A 23,393-nucleotide genomic window follows, 5' to 3' on the forward strand; every position below is an offset into this window, starting at 1 on the left:
CTAAAACTTTTTTAAATTTAATTTTAAATCAATTTCTTGATGGACTTGTGTCTTTTTTCAACCTCACCTACTGTGTAACTATAAGCACCTGAACGACCGCAACATACAGGGATATACAATGTAATACTAACATATAATCACACACATAGGTTGGACTTGATGGACTTGTGTCTTTTTTCAACCTCACCTACTATGTAACTATGTTAGAAAGGTTGAACATCATGAGGTTTTGTTGCTGTCTTTGCCCACCATGGAGAGATTTCCTGTTTTTTCCCATTCCAATGAACACGCACAAATGTTGGAAATCTTACCCAATGGACACACACTAAGGTAAAACTTGACAAAGTCCTTAATGAGGTTGGTGATGCTTTTTCTGTCACATTAGTAGACAGGAGGCTTTTCATGGACCAAGCTATAGTGTTTAACTGCCTAGGAAAATGATTAAGGTTACTGACTGAGCTAAGCTATTTTATATTTTGCAGGTGATTATTGCAAAAATGCTGTCAAGTAAAGCAGCTTTGGGGTCAAACCGTATGGTATATTCACACCAGATGTGTTGGGCGACTATTCCAGCAGTCTCACCGCATGGACAAGGCAAAATGTCTTCTCTACTATGTGCCCAGTTCACACCACTGCATTACAGTGGTGTGTGGGCATGATGTACTGAACAAAATCCACTGCTTCGCACACTGTGGCCAGCAATTGAACTTAATGAGATGTCTTTGTGCCATCTCAATATAGTTTGTTAAAAAAAAGTAAACAGTGGGATCCACCAAGTTTAGCTCTTCATCACTGTGCTGATCTCAGCCAGATACTGAACCAGAGCTGCTGAACCAGCCCTGAATAACACAACATCCCCTAATGATATGCATGTACATACCAAATTAACAAGATTCTTTTGTTCGGTTATTGGGTTGTATCTTAGCTGTTGTCACAATGTAATAGAAGGTTAATTGGTTATTTATTATTTCCACTGCTCTTGATATTATATATCATCATGTAGAATGCATATAAGCAGCATGTTATAGAAAGGTTACCTGTGTACACATCATGATCCCTATCCAGAGTGGTGAACTGCTTGCCATTATGCCAGGTGAACGAATCCCCAGCATTGCCGTTATAACGGCCAAGTCTCAATTTGTAAAATTCGCTTTCAGGTTCCAGGCGAAAACTTGCATATTCAGCAAACACCTTGCGTCCCTGCCAGTCTTCCATTGTAACTAGTAATTTGTAGTTGCCTTGATTAGTTAGCCAGTAGATGTTTTCTAGTCCAAGCCAATACTCTCCATCAATGTTACCAAATCCTTGCTGTTTGGAGGAAAAAACAAAGATGGTGTTAATACTCTGCGTTTTATTACTTTATGTAGGATGGGCACAATAAGTACACGTCATGCATCAAATATATATATATTTTTTTATTTTTGCTCTTTTTCTCTGCTGATAACTTTTCCACCTATTGCATTTTCAGTTTTATAAAACAATTTACACTGAGATGAATGTTTGTCTGGATTTTTTATTTTCAGGTAAATTACCCCAATGACACTGCAAATATCTGATTACTTTCAATGTCTATCCTGCCTATTTACAATAGCTGTTTCAACTTAGAGGTTGTAAACCTACATTTTCAATTTGTACCTATAGGTAAGCCTATAGGTATAGTAAATATCTCCTAAAGGAGATATTTACTCTGTACTGCGCCGATTATGTAATCAGCGCATGCACTGTTAAGAATCGACCCTCCATGCTGTTTTTTCACTAGCAAGTGCTGTGACTGCTGGTTCCCATGACTCTGGCCAATCACAGAGCTGTACTCAAACAAAAAATTTTTTTCCCCACAAATAGAGCTTTCTTTTGGTGGTATTTGATCACCTCTGCGGTTTTTATTTTTTGCTCTCTAAACAAAAAAGAGCGACAATTTTGAAAAAAACACAATTTTTTTTACTTTTTGCTATAATATCCCCAAATTAAACAAGCAGAAACAAATTTATTTCCTTAGTTTAGGCTGGTATATATTCTTCTACGTACTTTTGGTATAAAAAAAATCAAAACAAGCGTATATTGATTGGTTTGCGCAAAAAAAAGTTATAGCGTCTACAAAATAACGGATAGATTTATGGCATTTTGATCATTTTTTGTTTTTTTATCTAGTAATAGCGGCGATCTGTGATTTTTATCGGGACTGCAACATTGCGGCGGACAGATCGGACACTTTTGACACTTTTTTGGGACCACTGACATTTATACAGCAATCAAAGCTAAAAATAGCCACTGTTTACTGTATAAATGTTACTGGCAGGGAAGGAGTTAACACTAAGGGGCAATCAAAGGGTTAAATGTGTTCCCTGGGTGTGTTTTAACTGTAGGGGGATGGGACTGCCCAGGGGAGGAGATCGATCGGTGTTCCTTTATACTAGGAACACACGACCTGTCTCCTGCCAGAACGTGGATTTGTGTGTTTACACACACAGATCCTCGTTCTGGATCTGTCAGGAGCGATCGCGGGTGCCCGGCGGACAGCGTGGCCGCCGTACAGCTATGGGGATTCACACAGGGGAGCCATTCTACAGCCGTCAAACGATGGCGGGCAGTTGGCAAGCGGTTAATAACTTAAAAAAGGAATCCAAAATTATTTTTTTTGGATTACTTGGCTCCCCCATCTTTTTTTTGTCACTGACCATTTGCACACTGGTAAATTATGCAAATTGACTTGTCAGACTTGGAAAATTGCAGAAAGATAATATTCAGCACAGTAGATGAGAAAGTTTGCATACTTTTATAAATACCTCTAATATTATAGTAGCACAACTTTGGAAAGTATGAGAGGAGGAATGTGGATAATCTCCCCCCAAAAAAGTGCCCACTCGCTACCTGAGCAGAAACATCCAAAGCTCCAAGGTAGACAGAAACAAAGCCAGATACTCTGGTGGCGGAAACTGAACCTATAAATTAAATTTTCTTGCTTTGCCCCAGTTTTACTCACTTTGTATGTTTCCCAGTTCCGGAAAAAGTTGACAGAGCCATCGTTTCTTCTTTGGATCACTGTCCAGCCACCAGGATCATGACGCTGATCGCACCACACTTGCATCAGTCTGTTGGTGTTCTCTGGCTTTACCAGGTATATGCCGCTTGTGTCATGCCCATCCTCCAGTGCCTGTAGACAATCTTTCCATGGACCTGTCACAAGGACAAGATGGTGTCAGTTCCCAGATTGCAGTGGTTTTGTTGCATATGTTTCCTACCATTAAATTGTTGGTGATTGTGGAAAGCCATATTAAAATATATTTAGAGTTAGATGGGACCTCATGTTAAATTTTTTTGTAAAATACCCTACACATACCTTCTATTCTGCAGTCTTTAGAGAAGTCTGGTGAAATTATGGGTTTTTCCTTGGTGGCAGCAGTGGGCGAGTCTTCTTTCTGGACTGAGCAGTGCTCATGTAATAGCCAGTAAGTGCTACTCAGTCCAGGAATAGTGTGGGAGAAGGCTACATGACAGCCTTGGCTCATCAGAAGTGTGTGTTTTTTTTTTTGTTTTTTTTACAGATGCAAGCAGTATTTAAAAAAATAATTAAAAAAATACAATTCTTTAAAAACTACAGAGCTCTGTTATTTGGCACCTTGATGCACACTCAGAAGGTGGCAGACAGCTGTCGTCATAAAGTCAGGCAGTTGACAGGCCTGCAAGTGTCTGACCTCAGGGGGAACTCTCACCTACAGATATGTCTTCAGACAATAGTTTCAATTCACAAATCAAACACCAGAATTGGGATCACCTTTTCTTCAATAAAGTAACAGTTATTTTCAACGCAATTTAAAATGATAGTTTACAGCCAAAAACAAAGTTTTTTTATCCTTGTGTAAAAATTTGCGAAATGTAATCTTTCATTACAGGCTTGCACAATTATAAGAGTTTAAGCATACATTTTCCTAATTTTGCATAGATCCTGACTGGTTTCTTTGTAAAATTTATGTAGAAGCTTGCCCTGCCTCAAATACAGTATTTATCTAGTAAATTTGACTAGAAAAGCTATTAAAAGCAAGATCACTGTGCGATTCATGTTAAAATGCGGAATGAGACTTGTTAGGTCTGATGCGGCAGTCTCGTGGAAATACCGTGCCAGGAGAAACGAGACAGAATCAACAAAGGTGTGGATGCTTCTAGCCGCAAATAATGTATTTTACAAAGAGCAAGGAAAATTGATGTAGTCAGGAGAAGGATTTACTGCAGTACAGACCCTCCAGAAAGATGGAAGGATAAATATGGACATGGTAATCGATAAAAAAAATGTTTCTTGTGATGTGGACGTTTTGCAGATTTAATCAAATTAGAGATGCATGCTGTAAAAGTACTCTATAAAAGCTACTTTACTATTGATAATTTGCACCCACAATGTTTATGGAGAGCAGTGGTGTTTAAACCTTAAGTGCAGCCAAAATAAACACAAAAATCAGCACAAGGGAAATAACTTACAGTCAGTAGAATGTAATAATGCAAGTAGAATCATCTGCTTGTCCTCCATTTATAAATCACATTTCACAAGTTGATGCCATCCAACGACAGAAGATCCTCGGTGTATTTGATGCCCTTTTTGGACCACCAACATGTAGACTCATGCAGATACATGCAAGAAATTACTTATTCGTTCCCAGCTCCGGAAGTGATCTCATCCCCCTGGTTTACACTGTGCGCTCCAACAGCAGGAATTGTCGGCATTCATCGGCGCAGCTTGTCCTACGGAGACCACCACCATCCAGCTCCCGGATCGCATACATCTCCCGGGATATCCGGCAGAGTCACAGTCTTGCCTACATGCCTGTTTACACTGTACTTTTGTGAGTACTAATTTTAAAAATTTTATTAAACCTTTTACCAATTATTGCATTTAGAGTGGCGCCTCTGTTTCCTTTCTCTCTTGTTTCTAAATAACAGAAGGGTATGATTGTTCTAGGTAGGATCTATTACGGGCAGTCTGAGATTTTGGGGCCCAAATCAGATTGCAAATCGGAAAAGGGAAGCTGGGGACAATATTTAAAACAGAACTAAACTCTCCTTCACTCCAACATTGCGATGTCCTGGAGCTGCCTACTGGCCACTTACGTCTTCAGCTAGGTATTGATCTTCAATCGTTTTCATTGGTCATGCTGAGATAATATCAGTCCCGCACATGGACGGGAGTTCTTTCATCTGAGCATTGCCAGAAATGTACACTGAGCTACACAGTTCAGTATACTGGACAGACAGGCAGGTAAAATCCTGTCTATTTGCCAAATATTTTTTTTCCGAAGATCCACTTTAAAATGAACTAAAGTCTCATTTTTATTCTTTAAAAATAACAAACATGTTATACTTACATGCTCAGTGCAGTGGTTTTGCACAGAGCAGCCCAGATCCTCCTCTTCTTGGGTCCCTTGCTGGTGCTCCTGGCCCCTCCGTCCTGTTTAGTGCCCCCACAGCAAGCAGCTTGTTATGGGGGCACCCGAGCCGCAGCTGTGTGTGTTCGCTCAGCCCCACCCCCTCTCTCTCCTGATTAGTTAACTGACTTTGATAGCACCGGGAGCCAATGGTGCTGCTGCTGTGTCTCAGCCAATCAGGAGGGAGATTCCCGGATGGCCGAGGCGCTCGTGCAACATCGTTGGATAGATTTGGTGCTCAGGTAAGTATTAGGAGGGCTGCTGCACACAGAAGGTTTTTATCCACTTGCCGACCGCCGCACACACATATACGTCGGCAGAATGGCTCGTACAGGCAAATGGGCGTACCTGTACTTCCCTTTGAATTTTCTGCCTTGTGGACGCGCGCACGCTGCCACACAGTGTGGGAGCGTGCCCCGTGAACTCGATGTTCGTGATCGTGAGACAGAAAGGCAGAACGGGGAGATGCCTATGTAAACAAGGCATTTCCCTGTTTTGGCTAGTGACATGACAGGGATCTACTGCTCCCTGTGATCGCTGTCATGTCAGTGGTAGCCCATCCCCCCACAGTTAGAATCACTCCCTAGGACACACTTAACCCCTTGATCGCCTCCTAGTGTTTAACCCCTTCCTTGCCAGTGTCATTTATACAGTAATCAGTGGCTATTTATAGCACTGATCGCTGTATAAATGACAATGGTTCCAAGATGGTGTCAAATTGTCCGATGTGTCCGCCACAATGTCGCAGTCCCGATAAAAATCGCAGATCGCCGCCATTACTAGTAAAAAATAAATGAATAATAAAAATGCAGTAAATCTATCCCCTATTTTGTAGACACTATAACTTTTGCGCAGACTAATCAATATACGCTTATTGTGATTTTTTTTTTTTTTTACCAAAAATATGTAGAATACATATCGTCCTAAACTGAGGAAAAAAATTTTTTTTTATATATTTTTTGGGGATATTTATTATAGCAAAAAGTTAAAAATTTTGCTTTTTTTTTCAAAATTGTCACTCTTTTTTTTTGTTTATAGCGCAAAAAATAAAAACCGAAGAGGTGATCAAATACCACCAAAAGAAAGCTCTATTTGTGGAAAAAAAGGACATCAGTTTTGTTTGGGTACAACGTCGCACGACCGTGCAATTGTCAGCTAAAGCAATGCAGTGCCCAATCGCAAAAAATACTCTGGTCAGGAAGGGGGGTAAATCCTTCCGGGCTGAAGTGGTTAAGCTTAATGCATAGAATACATTGGGAAAAAGATCCTTTTGCCTTTACAACTACTTTAAATAAGACCAAATGGGCAGTTTAAGCAAAGCGTGAAGAGACACTAATGCCTCGTACACACGGTCGGATTTTCCGACGGAAAATGTTCGATGGGAGCCTTTTGTCGGAAATTCCGACCATGTGTAGACTCCATCGTACATTTTCCATCTGGATCTCAAATTTTCCAACAACAAAGTCCATTATCGGAAATTCCGAACATGTGTACACAATTCCGAAGCACAAAGTTCCACGCATGCTCGGAATCAAGCAGAAGAGCCGCACTGGCTATTGAACTTCATTTTTCTTGGCTCGTCGTACGTGTTGTACGTCACCGCGTTCTTGACGTTCGCAATTTCCGTCCAACTTTGTGTGACCGTGTGTATGCATGACAAGTTTGAGCCAACATCTGTCGGAAAAAATCCATGGATTTTGTTGTCGGAATGTGCGATCGTGTGTACGAGGCATAAGGGTGCTATCTGTGCCGTGATATAGTATTTCGAGAGTTTAGGAAGTCTGTGAACATCTCTTCCCAATACTCTGTAATGCAGACCATGGTTATTCTTCAGCTGCCTTAAGTACATACAGAAGAAGTAGCAGAAGACATAGAAGACATAGCAGAAAGTGGAAGCTTCATTGCTCTTTGACCAGGATTTGCAGTTTCCAAAGTAACGTCGTTGTTTGAAATCTTGTGTTGTAACCTTCTGGACTGCTTCCAAATATTGAAAAGGAGCACTGTAGCCACTGAATTAACAATCCTGTTGGTTTGTCAGGACAGAACTCTTTCAACTTTAACCTTTTGTCTGAAGACCTTTAGGCAATGTCCCCTTATACCCCATTCATGGTTAACTGGAAATATTTTTTCCATATGATCCGTACAGCTCTACGCCCAAATTAAATGAATGCATATAAGTAAAACCACATTACTAAGCTCGTCAAAAAACATAAATGTCAACATTAAGAATATGCTGTTATGGCCTTTCAATAAAATCCTTGTCCTAAACAACCAAATTTAATTACAAACCACAAAACTCAATGACAGGATGGGCAGACCCGGAATGCTAAAGCGTGCTGCTTTTAGTGATTACTTACCCCTTTTTTAATGCAAAAGAATTACGCATAGTGGTTTCTATTTCTCTCTGTGTACAATTGCTTCTATAGTGCACCTGTACTCTAAAGATTTTCATGAACAAGTAATTGAATTGACCTATTTGGATGGTTTCTGGATAACTTCATCTTTCTGAGGAACTTGCTGAAGTTCTGCTAGGAATATGACTCCTTCCAGTCTTGTGACTTGGCTTCATTCTATGGCTCCCCTTGTCTTTTTCTTATGACCTATTTGCATGTGTCTGCCACTGACTTGGTCTCCCCATCTTCTCTCCACCCATATCTGATTTGATTAGTCCCTGAGGGTATATAAGGAGACTTCCACTTCTTATTAGGGCATGCTTATTAGGGAATGCTGGTGTATGTGCGAATTGCATTATATGTCCTTTAGTGAAGATTGAGACTTTGGTTACCTCCCCAGCCAGTTTCATAATCTTGTTGCTTGTCTGATGTTTGCATTAACATTATGCCTGAATGCCTAAACTTTTTGGCTGTCTTACTATTACTGTCTGAAGACCTCCTACCATAGCCCTTTCTTGTTATTGATTCATTACTTTATTTTGCTGGCGACTATCAGTAAAGCAAAACCTTGTAGCATGAAACCCAACTTCCTAGCAGTGATTGACTAAGCACACCTTAGTCTTTATACCTTGATGGAGATAAGGCCCTAGAAACCACCAATCACCCAGCCCTTGATGACATGTTCTTTTCTGCTGTTGACAAGTAGGAAGCACAAGTACAGGAACCTCAGGCTATGCTTATTCCACTGAAGCCACTTTTGGAGATTCACATTCTGACCAGAGTTTCTGATGCTGATAAGACTTAGTAGTTGCATGCCGAGAGGCAACACAGACAGGTAAAACTTCCAATGTTTCCTAGATCATATGGCATTGCCTTCTCCATTCCCCACAACTCCGGTTCTGCTGTGGGTCTATTTACAAACTAGACATTTTTTTGAATGCTCCTTCCAGCAAGATTCTCCTTTTCTAGGACTTGCACCACCTTTGAATCCACCTGCATGTCAGATTCCCCTCAAATGCATATGATCTCCTTCAACTACCTAAACTAATTTCTTAATCTGTCATCCTATGGCTCTGTTGCCTTACAAAAATGAGTATGAGACTTGGGTGACCCATTATCTGAGGATGATTGGGAGGCAATCTGCACAATGACTCAAAAAGTTTCCCTGAATGTGAATAAGCAGGAAAATGGTTTTAAACTGCAAGCTCATTGGCATCGTACATCAGTACCATCAGTGATACTTAAATATTTTTTTGCAGCAGGGCAGTTGGTACCTTGCTTCATGTCTGGTGACAATGTTTTATCTTTAAAACCTACTGGAGTAAAATTCACCATATTACTTTGTCAGTATCAACCTTTCCCTTAAATTTTACCCCTGGCTATGCATATGATAAACGCAGCCAGACTATGTGCCCCTGTCCACTGGAGAACGGTATAACTGCCCACACTGGCAGAATGGATTTCCGATATCCGATAACCCGTTACCAGAAATTTAACTGATTGACATTTAGCAGGAAAGACTTTCACAATATCACAAAATCTGAACCTTCTGGTCAATTTCACAACTATGGCTGAATATATCGCTGTACTTCAGGGCAGTGGCTAGGGAGTCCATGTGAACAATGGCGCTTGGTTCTTTTAGGTCTCTGGGAGACTGTCTCTCCTGCCTTACACCCCCCTTTTTTTTTTCTTCCTCCCTTCTCTTTCTTACCTTTCCTTTTCCCTCTCTCTCTTCCACTCTCTTCCTTTTTTTATTACTTGCTATTCTTCACCTTGCTTGTCTCATTCTTTTTTTTCTTTGCAAGGTATACACCTGAACACGTATTTATAGGGTCTAGAATGCCCCTAAATGGCCAAGAAGCCTTTGTTTTTTCTTGTTCTTTGCTTGATCTCCAACACATTATTGGGACATACTGTGGTCAAAAACAACTATGCTGGTGTTTACCTTTTCAATGACCATGTAATTAATTGTAAGCTGTACTTCCGTTGCAATTTTTCTTGAGACTTTGCATGTAACCCTGCTCCATTTTGTGGCTGTTACACCTGTCTTGTATACATTGTTTAAGCTTCTTTAATGAAACTTTTATGGAACAAACTAAAAAAAAATATTTCAACACTGTTATAAATTATGGTTTTGGGGTGTGTTGCATTGGGATATTTGTAGTCATTGATCAGGGAGGCTGAGTGATTATAATACAATAATAGATATATGGTGTCACATCATGCTAGGCACTTTTCCAGTTAGACTTCAGGAAGGGCCTATCAGAGGTTAGAGGTCATCTGGCAAAGCCTATATATTTTCTTTTGACCCCCCCTTCCTAGTCTTAGGGGACATCTAGTACACAAAGCTCCCTTCTTCTTTAATGTTATGCATTTTTAAACAAAATAATATATTCAAGATGTTTGGCTGTATCAGAAGTATACGAACCAGCCCTTGGTATATTTTGCGGCATGACAGCTGAGCATAGATATTTAAGGACTTTAAACAACTGTAAATTGGTTTGTGTAAAGTTTTTCTATTAACAATTTTAGATCAAAAAAAGTTCATTTTTAATAATACACTGAGGGAAATATTTTTCAATATTTTTATGAAATTAAAAAGGAAATAAGTTTTACAATTGTAGCAAAAGAAATAAACCAGCAGTTTCTAATACTGTCATTGCATAGTGACTCTTTGAAACACCTCAGAGATGTATGGGGAGGTAGTACTCCTCCAAAGACTAGTCGTACATACATCAGTGAAAAGAAAATGACCTACCGTGGTTCTACAGTTATGTGGGAGCAAGTCTATACCTACACTCAGAAGTGCTAGTTGAGGAGAGGATTCTGTAAAGATAAAGATTATATTTGATAAGGTTTTTTTGGGTAGCAAGTACCTTTTTTCTTTAGTACTTGCTTCCACTCCTCCATCTTCATCGCCTGCAACCTCTGCATCACTTCCCAAATACCAGGTGGCTTCAGGACATTCTCCTCTAGTCAGCGCATTCCGTTCACGCGTAGTGGGGGTTGGCTGTGATTGATCAGGAAGGCACAGCTGGCCCCGAATCTAAGATGGTGTGGAACCAAAGATATCGCTGAAGACTGTAGGAAGACAGCATTGTACTTCTTGGACTGATAAGTGCATGTTCTGTAAATATCATCAGCTGCAGTACTTGTATTTTTTTTCAGACCAGTGAGAAGTTTCTCTTTAAATAACCAGATGGATTTGAGAAACTTTGCAATAAAGGGAATAGCGGGTTGAGGGGTTGAAGGATAACATGTTAAAGCTGAACTTTGGGCACAAAATGTACTTTAAAATATATTCCTCAATAGCCACAAAGGATATACATCAACTTTGTGAGCTCCAAACGCTATTGTAGAAATAGAAAAAGGAGAGTGGAAGACACTTCGGCGTATTCCAACATCCATTTCTTAAGAACACGAAAAGGAAGATGACAGAGTGGTAATCCTACTCAATGCATTAAATGTACACCATATCTGAGGCTCTCATGTCAGGGAGGAGCTTAAGCTAAACATATTCAGCGGTGATTAGCAATCACTTTCTGGTAGGCATGATTAGCTAATAAAAAGTGTTGTTGCACCATGTGGCCGTTTGCTGGACAGGAAGTCGAGTGAGGGCAAGATGGCCACCACTGTAATCTATACCCGCGGAGGACTGGAGCGACCTCTGACGTCACTTCCGGTTCAAGTCAAAATGCAAAAAAAAAGTGTTTTCTTTTGCTTTTAAAGATCAAGAAATCAAACAAATAAATAAAGGGACAGTGTAAAAATAAAAAGTAAAATAAATAAGAACATTTTTTTTTTTTTTTGAGCGCCCGATCCCTCCGTGCTTACGTGCAGAAGTGAACGCATACGTGAGTCGCTCACACATATGTAAACTGTGTTTCAACCACACATGTAAGGTATCGCCGTGATCGTTCGAGCGAGAGCAATCATTGTAGCTCAAGTCCTCCTCTGTAACTCTAAATAGGTAACCTCCTAAACACCGCCTATAGAGGTTTTAAGTACCCTAGTTTGTCGCCATTCCATGAGCATGCTCAATTTTAAAACATGACATGTTAGGTATCTATTTATTTGGCGTAACATCATCTTTCACATTATACAAAAAAATTGGGATAACTTGTGTGGTGGTTGTTTTTTTTTTTTTTTGAAAGACCGCTGTGCAAATACTGTGTGACATAAAATATTGCAAAAATTGCCATTTTATTCTCTAGGGTCTCTGCTAAAAATATATATATATATATATATATATATATATATATATATATATATATATATATATATATATATATATATATATATATATATATATATATATAATGTTTGGGGGGTTCTAAGTGATTTTCTAGAAAAAAATATTTATTTAAACTTGTAAAAAAAAAGTCCCAGAAAAGGCCTGGTCAGCAAGTGATAAAAAGTAAAATCTTTTTCATTCTACAGGGGTACGTGACAGGGGTGCCCATTGTCACCCCTGTTGTTTACGTTGGCTCTGGAGACTTTTGGAGGCTAATTAGAGCTTCTCCACATATCGCAGGATTACCTAGAGCAGTGATTCTCAACTACTGACCTCAGGATCCATAAACAGGCTAGATATCAAGTATTACCTTGGGGAGATGCAGACTAGAATACTGCAATCACTGAGAAGCAAATGATTACAGCTGTGATGTATTTCAGTTATCTTATAAACCTGGCCTGTTTGTGGGTCCTGAGGAAAGGAGTTGAAAACCACTCACCTAGAGGATTCGGAGAGGATAAAGTATCATACGCAGACGACACACTTCTTTATCTGGGGGACACTACTGTCCCTCTCCAAAATGCAATGTCTCTTATAGAACATTTTGGTTCCTTCTCAGGTTTCTCTATAAATTAGAGCAAGTTGGTTCTCCTTACAGTTACTTAATTTAAATATTTGGGAGTTCAGATCACCCCTGATCCTGCTCAATACCAGGATTTAAACATACTTCCCCTACAGGTAATTTTATTGAGGGAAAAATTGACATAGGCGCACAGAAATGCCACTCGTAAATTCTCTTTTACCGCTTTTATTTGGCAGGCATGGTAAGACACCCCGGGACTTGACCCGCTCCCCCCTCAACTGGTCATACATAGGCTGCTACAGGTGTGGGACTCCCGTGACCCTAGGCATACTGTATTTGAATGGTCATTACCTACACTTTGGGGTTCCCACATTAATAGGCAAAGATGAGAATAGATGATTCAGACTAGTACTCTATATTATTTCATATAGAGGTTGTTTGTGTATCCCTTCGTTGGATAGCAAACCCCTATACTGAATACGGCCTTTTGGGCTTAGCTTTTTCATTTGTTTTTCCTGTGTGTTTTGTTGATGGTTTTTCTTTTTATTGTATTAATGTGCCACTATGCCATTTTGCATGCTTGCTCAGCACAATCTCCTTGGGTCCCTTTGCATAAATTATTGTAACCAGGTTAAACTGCCTGATATTCTTGAACTGAGCCTACTGACTCTTATGCAATGTTTCTTTTGTACCTTACTCATATCATATCTTCTGCAGTGTCTGTATGTCTGTTGGTTTTTTGGCACAATAAACATTTTTTCTGATTAGAAAAACCTTTTTCCTTGAGATGTAAACATCCCTGTGAAGAAAATCTTTGAGTGTTTTCCTCTCTGTAAGGCATGGGGTAGATAAATCTTTGGGTGAGTCAGGAACAACATTAATGAAACCTTCTAACATGCTTCAACATTTTGCTAAGGGAGGAATTTTGTTTTACATTCACAGCATATACTGTATGTTCACAATTGTATAAGTGGCATTATTAATATCACAAGTCAAGACCATACATCTATCATTCAGGTCCAATTCTAAGTTGTTAAAGAGTGAAAAAAATATGGTTGTTTGAGAATACCTAATGATTTTTTTCCTGGTATTTATTTTTTATTAATTTGCCCAAACCCTTGCACCTTCCTGAATGACTTCCCGGGAATGTTATAACTTGTATTTACCACGTAAAGAAGCAGCTCATGAAAACTGCTCAATCTGTTACCCCACTACTGGACCCCCAGTTGGGAATTTGTTTATTCGCTGATCTCTGTTAAGTTACCATTATAGCATGAAAAAGTCTGCTATGGATTACCAAAATTCTGTGCAATAGTTCCTCTAGTTGGGGATATCTATTCAAAACTACTTCTATCTAGAGATGGAACCATCCATGCCAATTCATGGTGGCTTTTGCATTACCCACAGAACACTTACCCTACAAGATTCACCTGTTTCTAACAGTTTTTTTTACTAGTTATGTTCCAATTTCTACTGCAAACTTACTTGTCAAAACATATGCTTACCCTGCTGATCAATGTTGGCAAACCACAAGAATAAATCTTTACCACATTTTTCATAGTACACCAGTTGCATCTCACCTCCCCAGAAACACTGGGGCCTATGCCAAGATCACAAAGAGTGATATAGTGTATATTCAAAAAACTCAGTTCCATCTGATGAAGCAACCATAAGAACTTTTAAAATGCACAGACCAGAACATGTGCCGTCCTCATTGCTTTGAAAATAATCTGTTTTGTTTACAAACCTGGAGTGCTGCTTTAAATAAAGAATGCTGCCAAGTACTGTTTTTGTTTGTTTGCCACAAAACTTAACACCAGTGCTAATTCAGAAAAACTGCAATGTGAATAAGAAACATATTATTTATGATGCCCCCTGGCTGCTAAGAATCAAGAAGAATTACAAGTGTAAGACCTGTTTATGCCAACTTACTGAATCCGTCAAAGGAAAAAAAAATAAAAACTACCATGACTCAGTGGAACTACTCTTGTTATTTTGTAAGCCGTGCTGTTATTGTGATGTACTAAAGAGCTGGGGATGTTTATCTTTATTATGTAGTTTTATTTGCCATAAAATGTGTGTTTTGTTTCTTCTTGTCAACCTTTATTTGATTCTTGGGCTGTTGCTGTAAAATACTCTTGCTCTTTGCATTCAAGTGGTGGGATATTTTCAGTTGTCTTCACTGGTTTCGGTCCAGCTTTTAAAGGTTTAATATAGCGGATCAGTGTTGTGCGTTGTCTGCTTAATTGAAATTTGGCTCCTCTGTCCTGTTCTCACCGGTCAACCCATCTGTTCAATAATTAGTGCAGGAAATCTATTTGTACAATCTTGGCCTCCAGCCCTGTAGCTGCTGCTTTGGCAGATTCAGTTATATAATCTGCCTCGTTTTGCTCACTCCACCATGGCTGATGTTGCAGACGGAGTCCAAAATGATGACATAATGCTTCTATCTGGAGTGAGTTTTCCAGAGATTTATACTCGACTAGTAGATTTGTACCAAGGAAAGTATTCACAGTCATGCCCTGTTAAACTAAACTTGTCAGTACAGATAAGTAAATTGGTCCATTGGAATTCAATATATTGATGCAAATTGGGTAGGTTCACAAATATCCCCATTTCTGCTTAAAATGTGTTCAACACCTGTCAAATAAATCAGGAAGCCACATCAGGTTCCTTACACTGGCCAGAGGACAGCAAATATTTGATCCTGCAAAATGGATCGCAAGGATGAATTAGGTGGATCACTGATGGAGTTAGTTCCAGTCATATAGTTTATCTTTCTCGGGTGGGCGGATGCTTGAAACAGCTTGCAGCTCCTGTCCAGTAGTGTAAACTTCCACTGCTTAATTTCAGTGATAGTTCAAGTTACTAGAAAGGCCATAAATGTGTGAAGGGGCAGAGGGGTAATTTTCCCTGACACTAGCATCACTTCTGCAAGATAGGCAGTTGAGGCCTTTTGTCCAGGATGGAAGCCATGGCCAGATAATGGCCAATGACTCCCTTAAAGCGGAGTTCCACCCAAATTTTGAACAATATCTGTATGTATTCTCTTCCTTGCCTAGATGCTGACATGCCGTTTAAAAAAAATTTAAATCGCCGTAATTACCTTTTATTTTTCTATTCTTCTTTGCACTGGTTCTCCTCCCATGGGAGTAGGCGTGTTTCTAGCCTCTCCCAGACTCCTGGGAGCTAGTCTCAGGCTTCCCAGGATGCCACTGAGCATGTGCGGGAACGAGCGGTGAATGCTGGGAGCACAGCATTCACCACATCCAGGAAATAAATGCTTGTGGGCTTCAAATGCCCACAATGAAGATGGAAACCGCCTGCAGTGAATAATATAAGTTATTCTTTCCGACGAAATCTGACACAGGCGGGACATATTACACACAATATGTGAGTATGTAATGCTGAGAAGAATGAGAAGAAAAGTTTGTGAATGAACTCAAAAAAAAAAAAACATAGGTGGACCCCCGCTTTAAGGGCCCATTCACACCAGCACCATCCGCTGTGATGCACAAAACTCATGCTTGAGGCATTGCACGTAAGTGTGCTTTCCTTTAGGGCAGCCCAAAGACTGTGTACAACCTTTTTCCGCAGTGTAGTGCAGTACAGTAGTGACTCACTGTGCTGCAGTACAAGTGTGCTGGGAAAGTGCACTGGGGTCCCTTTCAGAATGGAGCACACTGACTGTAATGTGCATTACTGTAAGCTACATATTATTGCAACACACTGGGGTCAGTGGGGTCTTTGTCAACCTTAGTGAGTCACAAACTCCAACACTCATTTAGCCAAGGGATTGATTTGTCACCTGACTTAATTTGTGTCAGTGGCACTCTAGGTCACAATGCCAGCATACAGCTACCAACCATATAGCATTAGCTTTTATTAAGCAATTGCTTTCTTGACAAGTTCCCTTTTAGGTCTGAACCACATAGCCCAAAAGAAAGAAAATCATAAATCTAGAATCAAATTAAAGGCATAAGAAAAAGACTGCAACTGCTCCAAGTCCTAAACATATTCCTTCGATCCCCCTCCACATTGGTGCTGGCATTAAGAGCACATCCAGCTCAGCACAAATAGTTAAAAATTAGGCGGACAAAGCCACACTTCCATGAAGTCTCATGATGTTTAAAGCAGTTGGCTTTTAACATATTCCCCAACCTAAGCCACTTGTCAGAGGGGCACAGAGCATAGGTTGAGGCTGATTTACTAAAACTGGAGAGTGCAAAATCTGGTGTAGTTGTGCATGGTAGCCAATCAGCTTCTAACTTCAGCTTGTTCAGATAAGCTTTGACACAAATTCTGGAAGCTGATTGGTTTCTATGTAGAGCTGCACCAGGTTTGGCTCTCCAGATTTAGTAAATCAACCCCTTTGATGGAATTCCACTTTGATTTGGTTGAACTTCATGGGAGTGTGGCTTTTCCTTCATTTTTACTTAAGAGATAGGCATTTTTTTTGTGTGTATATATATATATATATATATATATATATATATATATATATGTGTGTGATTTTTTTTTTTTTTTTTTGCTCAGATGAATAGACAGAGTTTGGTTTTAAAGAGGAATTCATGCTAATGCCATGTTGTAACTGCAGGAAAAACCGCCAATGCTTGACTCAGAACACTTACCAAATAAGCCATGTGATGGAAAGCAGCACAAAGCTTTCAAAAGTACCAAAACTACATGGCTTGGAAAAGCATATGTTGTGAAGCAGTCAAATCTTTATGGAGATTTAAAATGAATTACACACCAGGGACCAGGGTTTTAAAATTATAGCCCTAAACACATTGATCTTCATTCCTTAGTAGAAAAGTCTCTTAGGAATAAGCTATACAACTAATTCTAGGGTGTTAGAGACAACATGATTGCTTTTTGCTGCAGAAAATCTAGGGTGGAAAAGAAAACCCAAAGTTCTGATTGAGCAGCCCACTCTAATGCCCTGTACACACGGTCGGACATCGATCGGACATTCCGACAACAATATCCTAGGATTTTTTCCGATGGATGTTGGCTCAAACTTGTCTTGCATACACATGGTCACACAAAGTTGTCGGAAAATCCGATCGTTCTAAAGGCGGTGACGTAAAACACGTACATCGGGACTATAAACGGGGCAGTAGCCAATAGCTTTCATCTCTTTTTTTTATTCTGAGCATGCATGGAACTTTGTGTGTCGGATTTGTGTACACACGATCGGAAATTCCGACAACGAATTTTGTTGTCGGAAAATTTTATAGCCTGCTCTCAAACTTTGTGTGTCGGAAAATCCGATGGAAAATGTGTGATGGAGCCTACACACGGTCGGAATTTCCGACAACAAGGTCCTATCACACATTTTCCATCGGAAAATCCGACCGTGTGTACAGGGCATTAAAGTGGATGTGAACCCCATTCATGAAATCTGACCTAGGCACATATATCTGTAGTGTTTACTTATCTCTCTCTAAAGCACTAAGTCCCATGTCTTTTTGCTGCTCCGTTCCTCTAGTATCAGCATGATAACTTCTGACAAGTTCTCCTACACAGCAGATAAAAGCAGCTGGAAATTTGTGTCAGGGTGGGTGCCTAAAGATAGATTATAGAGCTGGTCTATTCACAGCACTGCTCTGCATGTTGCTTCATTCCTCTGTGGAAGGGGTGTACCTTTCCTCCAATCAGCTGTCACACAGTGTATGCCAAGACTCCACACCCAGTGGTGGAAAAGGAAGAATAATCTCGAACATGATGTTCACTTTCTAGTGTACAGTGTAGAAAGCTGAAGACTGCAGATATACAAATAAAACTTATGTAGGCAGATCATTATCTGAGGCTGTTCACTTCACTGGGTATATGTGAGGGTTTACATCCACTTTAGACATGACAGAAAAAATGTTAATGCTGAAAAGAAGTCCCCACTACAGTGACAGATTGCTTTAAAACTTTAAAGCTAAAATCTTGGCAGAAAAAAAACTTTAACAAATACAATCATTCATTGAAGACTGTTAAATGTATTTTTTCAAGCATCTAGTGTAAAGCTGGGTATTCACCTTGAGTTTTTTTTAATTCAACCAGTTGTTGAGCTCAGATCCCCACAACCACACAAGTGATGTGGATGCAGGGATCTCTCCCTGATTAAGCCCCAGGGGCGGGGGTAAAACATATTGGAATTGTGCTCTGCATGAATAGAGCTGAGGCTGTTTTTTTTTTTTTTTATGTTAATATTTTTATTAGTAGTTTGCAGAATTACATACAAAAATACATAATCTGGGACATTAAAATCGCATATATCAAAACAATACTAAAGCTTAAAAAAGACTATTCTTTCCAATGTTTTGAAATCTTACCACCCATTCATAAGAGGCATCTATACTTAAATTACCATTGCTTCATTTAGATAAGAATCTGTTCAAATGTCCATAACAAAAGAAAGACAGAGCTGAGGCTGGTTTTACTTACCACTCGGGCTGGGTGAGGTGTGCGACAGTCAGGCTACCCTTTTCTGTTTTGCATTATGCAGGAATCTCACCTGCAGCACTATTGTATTCTTACAAAGGGGACGCCTTCCCCGCCAGAATATGTAGATTAGCGCTGCAGCTATCGGCTGCAAGCGCTGGTTGAATGCTGGTTTTCTGGCAGGACCATTCGACTAAGGCCAGACGTTAGACCAGCTTATGTTGAACCGACAGTGGCACACATACAGCCAATTTGTCCAATTCCTGCTGAACCGGATACATTTCGAACCATGTATACCTTTCTTGAGTACCTGCATTTGCATTGGTATCAGCCTCTTGAAATTCAGTGTATAGAAGAGCTTAGACTGAAAGAGTGTAAATCTACATAAAGAACAATTCGATTTTGTTGAATTGCTAACTAGAGACATGCTGATATGAGGAAAGGGCAGAGTGACAGAGAGATGTGTTTATCAGTTGGCTGCATCTCCTACACTGTTCAGTCACAGGCTGTGGCAGTGACAAGACCTATTTGTGTTGCCTTATTAAAGTACAGAAAAGTCAGGTCTCCAGGTTGGATGTGTAAATCGCATAAACGAATGGACAGATATAAAAATACTTTTGCAGTTAAAATCGGCTCTATATGTAATTCATTCATGTATTTATCTGTTTACCTGGAATTTGGCTTTAAACCTAGAGAACGTGGCATCTTGGTTTATCAAGGACGTTTTAATGGATGCTAGTAATTGGACAAAGTAGACAAGCCCTTTTTTAGACACAAAATTTTAAACACTGCTGTTTAGCCTAGAGGTGGCTGTTCCGTTCGACATCACGCAGCTTTTTTGGTAGGTGTTGAGTAAAGCTTTGGCTTCTCCTGCAGTTACAACATGCAGCAAAGTCTTTATTCTGATTTCTATTTCATCTATTAACTGGGTTTTTATTCACTACTGGCTGCGACCTTATATATGTTTTGGCTGTCAGGTTTGTGAAAACACATGTTTGCGTGTGGTCCCCGGCAAGAGGTCAGAGAGCCGGGTGTGCCAGCGACCGGAGTTGTGTTTCTATAGACATAGGACAACAAATAAATAGCGCTACCAGGGCAGAAAAACAATGAAGCAAAGACAGAACATTGTACAGCCAGGTCAGTATAATAACACAGAGGTTCCCAGGAGGTTACGCAAATGGTTCCATTCCTCATCTTAGCTGAAAATACTTCACCAAGCTTTCCATCTGTCTGACTTTAAAGGAAGAGTCTACTCAGACATCAACATTATGTATATAAGCTTATTTCCAGGGCACATCCCTATATATATCTACAAGTTTCAAAATTTATTGTTATGTCTTTTTCTTTTTGCCCAAGCAAGCATAGTGGGCACTGGTGAGTTCCCTGGTTTTAAGCATCTCCCTCTTTAATTTGCATAAAGGTTGTACAGTATACAATCCTATGACACGACAATGAAGACATACTCCTTAATCAGTATAAACATCTAAATGTATTCATTTTTTTTGTTTTGTTTTTAAGCATAAAGTTAAACTGTTCGGGTCGTGTTCTGTTTTCTGGATTGTTTTAGCAGCTCACTGACTGACTGTTCATGTGTCCAGAGACTGCTCTTTGGTCACTGTTTCATTCTAAAATGAATATATAAGAACTTTAATAACTTTGCTTAGAAGAAAAACCCATTTTGTGAAAAAAACATTAGTGCCCCTGTGCGCTGACAGGTACTGAAGCAGAAATGTGAGTGTTTGCAGCTGTATGCGGCCATTCCTCCTACTTGGCATGCCAGTAGGTCTGAACCAGCAATACATTTCATGTAGCGGTGGGGGCTTTCCCTGCTCAACTTTATTTTGCCAGTCATCCTAGTGCATTGGAAAAGGAGGGTGGTGGATACAACATTTTTTCATTACAGCTGTTCTGATATCCGACAATATGCTACTTTCAAGCTGGCCATGCATGACTTGAATTTCAGCTGATTCCTGTGAATCATTTGAAAGTTGAGCTGTGACTGGCCCTGCCACTACTCTGGAAGTCGAAGGAACTAGTTGGGAAAAAAAGGTGGCTAAACAGTAACTGCAGCTGATTGTTCAGGTATTCTGACAACCGTGGGTGGTGGCTGTCAGAATGCAATAGCTCAAACCCAAGAACAAACAGAGGGTGCTGGATTCAGTTTTTCTAAGGGTCACTGAAATTGTCACTGGGCACAGTGGCTCCAGTTCGGCGGGACTCCACTCGGGAATAGAGAAAGGACCCAGAGCTGAGAATCCATATACATATACTCCAAAGGGAATGCCAAACAAATGTCCAAAAATCCAAGGTCTTCAATGAAAAAATGAAGCCATAAAATCCAGCTCATTTTGGGGGCCAAAGATGTTTCCCCTTTATCAGGGCTTATGCATTTTTGACTGTGCTATATTCGCAAATGGATCTGCACTGTAATTTACTGCTTAGAACAGCTTCAGGAAGGCAGGTTAAGCCAGTGTTAGCGTTTGCTCCATTCATTAACACTGGCTCAACCTGCCCTCCTGAAACTGTTGGATGTTTGTTTGGTGCTCTTTGGATTGAATGTATGAGAATACAATAGCTGGCAATGGGAGATTTGTCCATCCTTGCTGTTAAGTTTAGATGGGGTAAATTCTTTGGATTTCACGCATTCCATCCACTGTGCTGAGCAAGGGAAATGTTTACTTGTATAACTAGCTTTAGTTTCACCAATATTTATAGAAAAGTTTCAGAGATTTTAAGAGATATGCTGAACATGCTGAGGATATTTGGAAGAGTGACTACACTCAAACAACATCTGTGCACATGTACTTAGATGTTGGAGGCACGGAAACCCAATACAGTAAAGTTCCTTCACAGTAATGGTTGAAGTAGTTTGAGTTGATAACACTTTTATGTGATCTGACCTTGTTAGAAACAACAGTGGAGTTCATTTTGTAACCTGGCTGATGCTTAGCCCATTAATACCTGGGGGTCAGTTCCTGTACAGTTTGCTGAATGGGCAGAACGTTGACTGACAACCATGTTTTGCCTTGAGGATTTCATTGATGGCAGGAAGTTTCTTCACTGACCCCCGCAACAAACACTATGTCCCCTGCAGTGCGCTAAAACACTGAAACCCTGCAGGGTCGATTCCCTGTTTCCTCCCTAGGGTTTTGCACAGTCCGCATTGATTATGATAATGCCTGTTGCAACAGATCAAGAAAACAAGGCAGTGTAATGGCGATCTGAGTCTCGGAAGCACAGTGGGCTGTAGAGGGTAACATCAAGGGGCTTCTGGCTGTCTTAGAGTTTAGAAGATACAAATGTTTGAGGTTTGGCCATATGAAATGCTCAGCTTACATGGTATTAAAATATTCCGTGCTAGCTGATTATTATAAGTAATAGATTAGTTCTGACCACGATTAGCTTCATACTTTTGTTTTTTTGCAGGTTGTCTTTGCAAAATTCCTTTATTATTCAGGGCAAAGTGACTGTTTTAAAATCCATTGGTTTAGAAACCACAGGCAAACGTAAAATGGCATTCAATGTGTAGAGCATCCCTTAAAATTTCCACTCGCCTGCTCACATTTGGCGAGTGCAATTTAGTGCAGGGCAAGTGAGGAGTAGGGGCAGACTGGGCTGACAGTTTCCAGGCTGATCGCTTCTAGCAGAAGCAGTGCGGCCATCAGAGCGGCCCGGAGGGGGGACTCCCTGCCCCCCAGACCGCTATGATGTCCTGTAAAAAAGGGCGATCAGCCAGGATGTCAGGAGGATCTGGCGGCTGGATTGCACAGAGTGGGAATCTCTCGCTGAGACACATCTTGTATATGAATAGCCTTGCTGTCAAACAAAGTCCCGCCTTCTGGACCGGCATTGGACCAGTGTGCTGTCCATTCGAGTGGCTGGTCTAGGGGGTGGGACTTCATTTGACAGCGTGGCTATTCATATACAAGATATGTCTCGTTGGGAGATCCCCACTCTGCGCTATCCTGCAGCCAGATTCCTCCCTGCTGCACTTTTGGGCAATGATTTGCTGTACTGATGGGCAAATGTAGGCTGCACTGATGGGCAATAATAGGCTGCACTGATGGGCAATAATAGGCTGCACTGATGGGCAATGGTAGGCTACATTGATGGGCAATAATATACTGCATTGATGAGAAATGATATGCTGCAATTATGGGTAATGATAGGCTGCACTGTTGGGCAATGATATGCTGCACGGATGGGCAATGATACGCTGCACGGATGGGCAATAATATGCTGCACAGATGGGCAATGATACGCTGCACTGATGGGCAATGGTAGGCTGCACTGATGGGCAATGGTAGGCTGCACTGATGGGCAATGGTAGGCTGCAC

At 40.3% G+C, this 23,393-nt stretch overlaps 2 protein-coding genes across 8 annotated transcripts in view; one reads left to right on the forward strand and one right to left on the reverse strand.

Annotated features, from left to right (window-relative positions):
• RALGPS1 (Ral GEF with PH domain and SH3 binding motif 1) overlaps positions 1–23,393 on the forward strand; it is an 839,296-nt gene that overhangs the window by 393,174 nt on the left and 422,729 nt on the right. The gene's annotated exons all lie outside the window — the stretch shown is intronic.
• ANGPTL2 (angiopoietin like 2) overlaps positions 1–23,393 on the reverse strand; it is a 70,506-nt gene that overhangs the window by 3,104 nt on the left and 44,009 nt on the right. For all 3 annotated transcript variants that reach the window (XR_012236047.1, XM_073599737.1, XM_073599736.1), the window contains 2 exons: positions 2,981–3,174; positions 1,038–1,308 (listed from right to left, as the gene is read on the reverse strand). Coding sequence is in view for 2 of the 3 variants with exons in the window: in XM_073599737.1 (XP_073455838.1) it covers positions 1,038–1,308; positions 2,981–3,174 (465 nt within the window). In the remaining variant the exon portion in view is untranslated. The remainder of the gene's footprint in view (positions 1–1,037; positions 1,309–2,980; positions 3,175–23,393) is intronic.

The sequence above is a fragment of the Aquarana catesbeiana genome, linkage group LG09 (assembly GCF_042186555.1).
Source record: "Aquarana catesbeiana isolate 2022-GZ linkage group LG09, ASM4218655v1, whole genome shotgun sequence".
NCBI classification, from domain to species: domain Eukaryota; kingdom Metazoa; phylum Chordata; class Amphibia; order Anura; family Ranidae; genus Aquarana; species Aquarana catesbeiana.